This window comes from Anarrhichthys ocellatus, unplaced genomic scaffold, assembly GCF_004355925.1.
Source record: "Anarrhichthys ocellatus isolate YVR2014 unplaced genomic scaffold, GSC_Weel_1.0 scaffold7, whole genome shotgun sequence".
In the NCBI taxonomy this organism is placed as follows: Eukaryota; Metazoa; Chordata; class Actinopteri; order Perciformes; family Anarhichadidae; genus Anarrhichthys; species Anarrhichthys ocellatus.
The window spans coordinates 4,579,946-4,589,998 of NW_022280037.1; the positions used below are offsets into that span (position 1 = coordinate 4,579,946).

The 10,053-nt window shown below is 40.0% G+C and overlaps 1 protein-coding gene across 3 annotated transcripts in view; it reads right to left on the reverse strand.

Annotated features, from left to right (window-relative positions):
• Window positions 1-3,326: 3,326 nt before the first annotated feature.
• Window positions 3,327-10,053, reverse strand: part of bahd1 (bromo adjacent homology domain containing 1) — a 37,636-nt gene continuing 30,909 nt past the window's right edge. For all 3 annotated transcript variants that reach the window (XM_031847445.1, XM_031847446.1, XM_031847447.1), the window contains exons 3-7: window positions 9,083-9,492; window positions 8,662-8,821; window positions 8,497-8,576; window positions 7,118-7,209; window positions 3,327-6,863 (exon numbers count right to left, since the gene is read on the reverse strand). In XM_031847445.1, coding sequence (XP_031703305.1) covers window positions 6,671-6,863; window positions 7,118-7,209; window positions 8,497-8,576; window positions 8,662-8,821; window positions 9,083-9,492 — 935 coding nt within the window. In that variant the 3' untranslated portion in view covers window positions 3,327-6,670. The remainder of the gene's footprint in view (window positions 6,864-7,117; window positions 7,210-8,496; window positions 8,577-8,661; window positions 8,822-9,082; window positions 9,493-10,053) is intronic.

Consider the following 10,053-nt stretch of genomic DNA (forward strand, 5'->3'; position numbering starts at 1 on the left):
TTAAACTGATGGTGTATTTGGATAACTGTATAGGTGTTTTACATGTGTTTTATCTTCTATTTTGTTGAATTTCATTCAATAAACATGTTTATTTAAATCATTGTCCCCTCGCCATTCATTGTGTGATAAAACAGGAACATGAAGAGTTTCTGTGATAATAAATTATGTATTTCTGTCATTCGGTTTGGCCTTGAGCCACTGGACGCTTTTCACACTCTCTGCTGCCGCTGTATGCCAATTCTGCAGCTTGAGTAAATGTCAACTTTTAGATGGTGAGAGAATAAAAACCATCTATATCGTTCATTAGGATATTTAAAACACTAAAGAGAGTAAAAGAGTCAACATTTCATAAATTGGGAAATTAAAATAATGACAGTTAGCTTGTGTTGAGTTTGCTTTAAAAAAAACTTTTTACCGCTATAGGTGCATTTTGCTTACCTAATTTAGGCAAATGTTCTGCATATGTTACAAGATACCCGAGTCACTTTTACCTGAAAACAAGTGGTCTGGTGAGTAAAATGCACCATTGCAGAGTTCTCAGCATTTTCTGACCTGCTACCTCAAGTCCTGTGCGACCATGCTGTATACCAAACAACACCACCCACTCTGTTGCGTTGCAATAATAAAATATGTTGTATATCAAAGTCCCACAACCCGTTTTTTACTCTGATATGCATTGTCAGCTGTGAGACCTTATATAGACAAGTGCGAGACTTTACAAATCATGTTCAATCAATTCAATGTGCCACAGGTGGACTCCAATCAAGGTGTTGAAACAGCGATGAAAGTTAATCAAGAGAAATAGGAGGCACCTGAGCTACATAGCAAAGGGTCCGAATACTTAATGTCAATGTTATATTTCAGTTTTCGCAATTTTCTTTTTCTAAAATACTGGTTTCGCTTTGTCACTATGGGATGTTGAGGGCAGATTGGTGGTAGAAAAACTTATTTAAACGATTTGAACATGGTCCATGTGCAATTTATTGTAAGCAAATCTACTTATTCACCTTGCTATCCTCATGTCTGATTGTGTTGTCAACATCCTTTATGAAAATGCAAATACAAGCAGGCTTAACAAAGTCTTTATATGCAAATGTCAGTGATGTTGATGAAGTGAAGTACCGGTAGTTGTGTGCTGTGGGTGTAAATTCAGGAGAGATGGTGGTGCTTTGGATTTTTGGCCTGAACTCTATGCATTTGTAATGTTCAGAAGGACAGAGCTATGAAACAACACGAGCAGACAAACAATGTAAACCGATTCTTAAAAGATAATGGTGTTGTTGTGATGTTGTGCTGCCTGATGATACAAATAAACAAACAAGACAATTCTGGAATAACCTTGCAGGGCATTTTGAGCTGAAGAAAACAATTGGCAGGCTGTCATTTGCAACTGTAGTACTTTGTTATCCCTCTAGACTCACAAGGCTCTTTCGAGGGGGCACTGTAGGCAGAAAACAAACAGAAACATTAATGAGGGCTTGATTGAGCATTAAAATCTTGAATATCTTTCTTCTGTGGAGAGGACTTTGTGCAGACCAACAAAGCAGCAGGAGAAACAAATCTGTTTTGACAAATCTTTGCGAGAATAATCTTAAATTTTTAAAAGCTAAAGCAGCTGTGCGCATGTGGTTCAGTACATCACTGGTGTATAAAGCTGTACTCAGGAAAGCTTCAAAAAACAGGAGAGTGGTGAAAATTGGAATGAGTCAGTCCATGCAGGTGTGTAATTTAAAGACCTCAGGACCTCTATACTGGTATACACATGCTCTCAGCCCAACTCATAACTAAATCCTTTTTTGAGAGGCTTTGTAAGAAAATTTTTTTTTTTTTTTTCTTCCTTTCAAATATTTTGTCCTTTAAACAACGTTTAGTGGTTATCCCTTTTTGTATGAGGTACACCCACAGCTCTATCAGATGCTCCAAATATGTTCATTTCAATTTATATCTTTTGCATAACATTGATTATGTCGGTTTAGTGAAGTTTGTATTTGTACCTGGTGGACTAAACCATTTATCCATTCATTTTAGGTATTTTAACAGGTTACCCATTACGTTTAGCATTTTAAACTGTTAATTATCTTTAGCGGTTAAAACGTTAGCTCACATTTGTAATCTTATGTGATTGGTAATTGTATCTCAACACAAATATATAAATAAAAAAATATTTTTGGTTGATTTTTTTCGTTCGTTTTCACAATCATTTATACAGAGGTGCCCCCTTCGCATGCAAGTACCCGTAGTTGGGAATAATCGATTAAATAGACATGTTGATTCTGTACTGGCGGTCACTGCAAAAACACAAAAAACAGGACCAGGACATCCAGAAGAGATAGTAGCAATGTCATAAACACACATTCCCTGCACAACTCATTGAGACAGCACACACACACACACACACACACACACCACTGCTAAATCATAGGTGAATTGAAGCAGCTGGCTCTTCTTTCTGACTCTTTCCCCACACACGCTTGCTGTTTCAGATGCAAATGATTTACCTGCCATCTAAAACCTCATAACCTGATTGAGTAGTGTTAGAGGCCTCATACATATTCATCAGAGGACTGATTATTGAAGTGAGATGATTTATGTCTCCTCGTGTCGGCTTTCTGATGCTCACACTCTTGTTTTTCCTGTCATGATCTACGCAGTGTAATAAATAAATAAATAGGATCCTTGTCATTTCCGGCGGAAGGAGATGAATGAATAAGAAAAGTAGAAACAAAGGGGAAAGGCGTGAGTTAATAAAAGGATAACTGTGATTTTGATTAAATATTATTTTTCTATGTGTTTTTTACTTGAGATTTAAGTTAAAATAAAGATGATATATGTAGTTTTCATGTGGCAGAAAGGTTTGAGTCTCCTTTCATCGCTGAAATTGTAAAACTTTCTCAAATGGAGGCATACATTTCTAATTGAACAAACAAGAACCAGGTGGCTGACTGGAGGAGAGTTGAGAGCTAGATGTGAGAATTGATTCATTGAATTAATTCAGTTGTGATAACACAGGAGTCTGACAAACCTAATTAAGTTTGTATTGTAGATATTTTTCTACCTCAAATATGCATTTTCAGTCCTGCATGAACCTTTATAGAGCATTTTTGTAATGCAATATTTGACACAAAATAATATTTTTCGAAAACTGCTTTTAAATCTCAGTGTTCTGATCGCTGAGATGACTGCGTTTGATAAAACCAATCACATATACAAATATTGGCTGAGTGAGCCCCCATGTGGGCAACAACTATTACTACAGCTCTCCCCTTGGCTAGAGTATTTGCCAATTCAACTAGATATAAGCCATAAGAAAAGCTTCCAAACACATGTTCAAACTCATATATTATTTATTACAATTAAATATTTTTCTTATATTACAGAGGTCCATTTGAAACCATACAAATAATCTGTGCTGTGGTTAATATTTCCAAGATATTTCCAAAAACGCCATGCAAAGAATATGAACATAAATTCACATCAGAAGAACCAAAGTATAGTTGTTGTTGTTTTTGTACACCTGGGAATGAAATTAAAATTCACGTTTCGATACCTTCCCGTCTTTCTCTTTTTGGTGCAAACACCTCTTTGTGGTGATTCAAGATCAGACCAGCGTCATCGGGCAACAATGAAAGGCATTTGGAAGGTGGGTGAAAACAACAGCTCGTCCTTCTCGTCAGGGAAAACATTCGGAGTAAATACGGGTTGATGGGAACAGGCACAGAGGACCAATTAAGACATAAGTATCACACATCTTGATTAGACATAACTAGTTTGCAGAGTGATTCCTAAGGCCATAACATGGACTGTGTGTGGTTTCTAACTCTGATCCAGAACCTCCAGGGGGATTTAAAATTGAACATCCAAATAAAACCAAATAAAACCCACTTCTGCTTTGTTGGATTGTACTCTGTGGGCTTCCATACTGTCTGTCCACCATCCATCAACGTTCAATTAAATGTTCCAGTCAGTGAAGGTTTGCTTTAGTTGTGTTACAAACGGATAACCTTTGCTTTGATCAAAATGTCAGGGTCTAATAAACGAACGAGAGTCAAAAAGTAATGGACCCAACCCTCCGTACAAAAAGTAAAGCAGAAGTAGGCAGGATGTGGGCATTTTCAAATGGTACTCCACCCAAAATGTATATTTTCACAATCAACGACCCCCTGTGGTTTAAAGGTAGTTGTAAATAGTTTGCAGTTCATGAAGAACAGCGGTTGGGACCTTAAAACGTGTCGGACACAAAGGATTGAAATGGTGACAAGTTTCAAAGCAGAATAAAGAATTAAAACACTCACAAACGGCATAATCCATTTCCTCACTGCTTGAAGCTCTGCCAGGAAGTTGTGTCTTTTGTTGGGAACATAATAACCATACAGACGGACAGCTGAGAGGTGGATTATGACGAAGAAGCGGATTAGAAAAGTCTCTGTGGACATTTTGATACTTTTTGTCCACCATGAAAACTTTGTAACCACTGAAATTCATCCCAACCGATGGAGTTCAAGCGGACTGCAGCCGCTGTTCTTCGAGAAGCACAAAACTACAAACTCAATATTTTTGGGAAATACACTTTCTTGTTGAGAGTTAGATGAGAAAAATCAATACAGCACACTAAGAAGCCTCATTACCCGAGGCTGATATCAGCACACATCTCTAAATGAAAGGCTGGGAATGTTCTATAAGGCAGCAAGATCAAGGGCACAGGCTAATGGCAAGGTAGGTTTAAATCATTGTAGCATTCGGCATTTAAAGGTGACGAGGCAAAGCTTTATCATCTCAGGAGAAGTGACAGGAAGCTGGGAGAGGCCAAGGTACGTTTTGGTCCTGCAGGTTAAGCATCTCTGGTCACATGTTAGCAGGTGTCCTTCAAACTGTATCTGGGATCCTTCTAAATGTGTCCTCGCATCTGCCCGGAGGATTGCAACACTTTCAACACAACATTTAATAGGCTTGTATTAGGCAAGCAAGCTCAGTCACAGAAATACTATTGCGAATGACTCACACATTTCATCGTAGACAGTGCAGCTAAGAAGGAGAAACCTCCTTTATAATCAGGAATACAAGCCACTCATCTAAAACTCTATTCTTTAAAATTATCTTTTGAAAATAAATTATATTTTCTCAGTACAGAAATAAATACATATCTTCTCTCAAACATAGGAATGGATCATCATCATCATCATCACAGATCTAATTGCTACACTGAATACATTACTCACCATCTCAGCGGTGAAGAAACAAGAATATAGGTGACTAACTGCCATCTGCCACAAACAGAACAGACACTCATCCAGATATATAAATGCAAATGTACAGTTAGCTGACACCGGAGTCATATTACTCCTCTGACAATCAGCTTTGAGAAGGTAAAATATTCCTCAGCATCGGCATAACAAAAAAAAAACCTGTCAATGCTCGGCTCATCGGACGTCTTCACACTGCAAAAAGCCAAACTAACTGAAGTGTGCTTTCGTTGTAGAGTGTAGTACTATGTTAGGAAATCACCATTCAGGTGAATCGAAGAGTTACATAAAATTCATACTTCTCTCAGGAAGAAAACAGAGAGGTGGAGCTAAAAAAAATGTCCACGTTTCGTTGTTTGCCGCGCCTGTACTTAATCAGTGTTAACAGAGTTGAATTTGATTTAATCAAACCTTCTGATCAAGAACTCTCCTCACAGCTGTGGTTAAGAGTTCACTAGAAAGACATACAGGTCAATCATAGTTACATGGAAATGGAAATGTTAAATCATAGAACAGTTTGAAAATTGGGACATTTGCTTTCTTGCCAAGAGTTTGATGAGAAACTCGATATGACTCATGTTTGTCTGGTAAATATGTAGCTGTAGCCAGCAGCCAGTAAGCTTAGCTCAGCACAAAGACAGGAAACAGGTGGAAAAAGCTAGCCAGACCCTGTCCAGTTTTGAGTCTCGATGCTAAGCTAAAGGGTGCAGTGCACTGCCGGCACTAGGTTCATATTTAACCATACAGACACAAGAGTGGCATTGATTATCTCATCTAACTTTTGTCAAGAAAGCAAAAAATATCCCCAAAAACTATTCCCTAAAAACACCTTGAACACAGATGTTCACTGGAGCTTCTCTGTAAAACATTTGTATGCAGAATATATCTAATATCAAATGTGATTGAATCTTCAGCCACTCAGGAATCTCTTTGTCTCCTCTCAAGGGCCAACGCGGCACGACATGCCTAAAATGTTCTTCAGCTGTGGCGTATCATTGAGACACACCGAGTGTCTGATATCCGTCAGGCAGACAGTAACATATTTCACATGTAACATCAACCTCTCTTCATACTCATCAAATGTCACATTTCTAAGAGCTACAGTAGCATTTTCTACAGCAGAGTAAGTTCCACGTTCTCCAAACAGCTGCTACGACACCACAGAGCCATGTATGACAAAGACCATTACACTGCCATGTTAACTGTTATACTACATGTCAGGGTATTACTCTTACTAAATAAAAGGTGTGGTATGTAAGTACGAGCAAGTGATTTTAAAACAAATGAAGCTCATCTGTCAATTCTTCATTCTAAACTTCCAGTTCCTGTCCCACAAGCAGCAGGTAGGTGTGTATCCAATAACAAGTTGTGGAAGGTGTATAAGATTATCTCACTTCCAATAGCATCACGTGTCATGCCCCCGTCAGATGCTACTGCAGGTTCTTGAGGAGGCGTCCGTAGCGAAAGTCATAGACGTGTCGACAGAAATACACCAGCTCTGGGTCGACGTCATCGGGCACACAGTGGTGGGTGGGCATGGCGTTGCCGACAATGGGTGGCACCACGAAGGAGGCGGCACAGTCGCGCACGCCCTCCCTATGGCGTTTTACCAAGGCACAAAATCTGGACGAAGCACAAATAGTCGGACATCAAACTCAATCGTCTTAAAAAAAGCATTTAAGAAAACAGATGTTTCATGGGAGCAAACTTGTCTGAGGGACTGAGAAAAAACAGCCTGCTTTTTATGTTAAACATTGTGCATTTCAAAACCAGCGCTGTAGGATTTTCTCAGCAGGACTATGTCATCTTTCTAAGGAAACATGTTTAATGCAAGAAATACACTTCAAAGAAAGCCACCACAAAATGTTCTCTCTTACCGACAAAACTGTGCCAATGTTAGGACATAGCATTTGTCTTCAATACAGGCCACACTGTTCACATCCTGGTGACGAGACGCAAAGATCTCATTCTGGAGAAAGAAAGTGTCAGTCATGTAAAAACTAAAACTCAAAATGATCAACTGATCCCTTAAAGGTGCAGTGTGTAGCATTTGGCAGCATCTAGCGGTGAGGTTGCAGATTCAACCAACAAAAACTTCGCCTGTGTGCCAAGCATGTAGCAGGAGTGGTCGACACAAAATGTAAATGGCCCCATCTAGAGCCGGTGTTTAGTTTGTCCGTTCTGGGCTACTGTAGAAACATGGCGGACTCTGTGAATCAGTAAATGTATAAACAGCTCATTCTAATGTAACGAAAACACAACGATTCTTATTTTCAGGTGATTTCACACTAAAGAAGACATAATTATTAACATTACAGTCCACTTCTGCTAATCCTTACTTCATTGCACATGAGCACTTGTGCCTTCCAGACATGGAGTAGAAGCGAGACAGAGTCACAGGAGCAAGATGTTTCTTCCTCAGAGACAAAGCCCTGCTACTGTTCTCACACCGCTGCTCTGATGCGTTTGTAAATTCAGCCGAGAAATGACAGTTGTGTGGTTTATTGTTTCTAGAGATTAAATAAAGTGCAACTTGGTCCTTTGGGAGATTACTGACAATGCGAAGCAAGCACAACAGAAGCTGCTCGTCAACATGTGTGTCTGCCAGCGTACGTGTGTGTTTGTTTGTTTGTTTATACTCATCTCTTTCAAACTCATTTTCACTTTCTGAGTCAGAAGTGAATGGAGAGAGGCTCAAGATGAATTGCTAAAAACATTAGTGTGTTATGTTGTGTTGCAAACTAATTCTCATATCCGACAGGAAAATATTTTATTAGAAAAAGGAATTAAGCAAGAATATACCCTGTACACTTAGCCAACAGAAGAGAGACACTGTGTTTAAAAGATAATGTTGTCACTGTATACTTTACATCAACAAAAATCTAATTCCAAAACTAACAATGCCGTACTCTGTTTCTCAGTACTTTCCAACTTCCCCTCTGTCTGTGGTTCTCAGACTCATTTGTTCCTACTGAAGATGTATTATAAATAAATAAATAAATTATAAAGAGATGGGTATAATAGATTGTGTTTTAAAAGTCAGTTTATCTTATTTCCACTTTTCCACTTAAGAGACGTGGCTAACATGGCATGAAGCATAAATATTCTAGCTATGCTTACATTCAGTTAAATAAACCTTACACACTGATTTACAAGCTGTTTGCAGATTGTTAACTGGAGCTATGTTTGATTTTACGTCCAACACTTGCAGACCAATCAGAAACCAGTATTTTTAAAAAAAGGCGTAAAACCTCACCTCACAATGTAGACTGGGATTGCGTCCCCCCTGTGTGTGTTCTGGACGGTAGTACCAAAACAAACTCATCATCAGCTCTCCTGAAGACAAACAACCGGTTATTACCGCATTAATTCAGCTTTCTCGTGTGCTGGAAGTCAACACTGTGTACAGTAGGTGTCCTACCTGACTCTGGCTCTTCCCACAGAGATGAGATCTTGGCTACGTAAGGCAGAGACTTCTTTCTCGGTCCAGATTTCAGCAGAACAGTGTCTCTGACCCGAATCAGCTCCCCGTCCCTCTGGACTCCCTCGAAACACTTCCTCAGCACCGGAGCCTCCTCTCCCTGGGAACACAGGCAGCAGGAAATATTGACTCCTCAAGCAGCCAGACGCTGATGAAATGTGATTTGTATTGAATGACTTCTGTACCTCAACAGAAATGTGGACAAAACTCAACATACAGTGAAACAGCTGGTGTAAGATGCAGGTGTAATAAATCACACTCTCTTAGGACAAGGCAGGCCCGTTAAATGACACCACATGCAATTACAAGCGGCACCGTCATGGCCGCATCAGAAAGCACCAGCATGGCTTTCTCTACGTACCACAGAGAAAACCTCCTTCTGAAAGGGCAGGCCAACTGGTTGCCAGCCATTGGTTGATTTTTGGCGTCCGTTCTTTGGCTGCTTAGCAACCGTTCGCCCTCCGATGCTGGCGGTGCCGAGCTTCTGCTTCTTGTTCCTGTTGAGAGGGCGGGCAGCCGAGCCGATGCCGCCGGTGCCGCGCGTGCCAGACCTCGACCCGCTGGGCGACTTGGCAGTCTGTGGACACTCCTTCGCCACCTGCAGCGGAGGCTGCGGTCGGCCGGGGTCCGACAGTGGAGTCTGGATGCGGGGCACCGATTGGCCGGCCGGAGGCACAGTGGGAGAGGGGCAGCCAGTGAGGGTTCTGGGGCTGGGAGAGATGGGGATGGAGGAAGATCTGTGATGGTCGTTGAGGGTCGATGGGTAGTCGTCTGAGGAGGAAACAAAACAGGCAACATAAAGTAGAGTGACAGACAGTTCTTTAAGGAGCCACTACGGTGATCATCAACCTTTAATAAGGTTACACAATAGAGACATGAACGATACTCAGTTATTAGTTCCGCTGAAGCAGCAGAAATAACAAACAGAGCCTCAATTAAGGTCAATTATAGTCTTTAACATTGAAACCCCTCACACACACACAAACACATACACACACACACACACACACACACACACACACACACACACACACACACACTAAAGCTAAGTGTGCAATAACAAGAACAGGTTCTGCACACTCCCATGACACAGTTGTGGTGATGACATTAAGGTTAATTATTGGTCAATGTTTCCTCCATGGAGAATACATTAACGTAAGCATTACGCCACTTGCTTTAGCCATTAGCAAACATACATATATACACATATACATACATACATATACACATATATATATATATACATACACTATACACATATATACACATATATACATACATATACATATATATATATATACACTATACACATATATACACTATACACATATA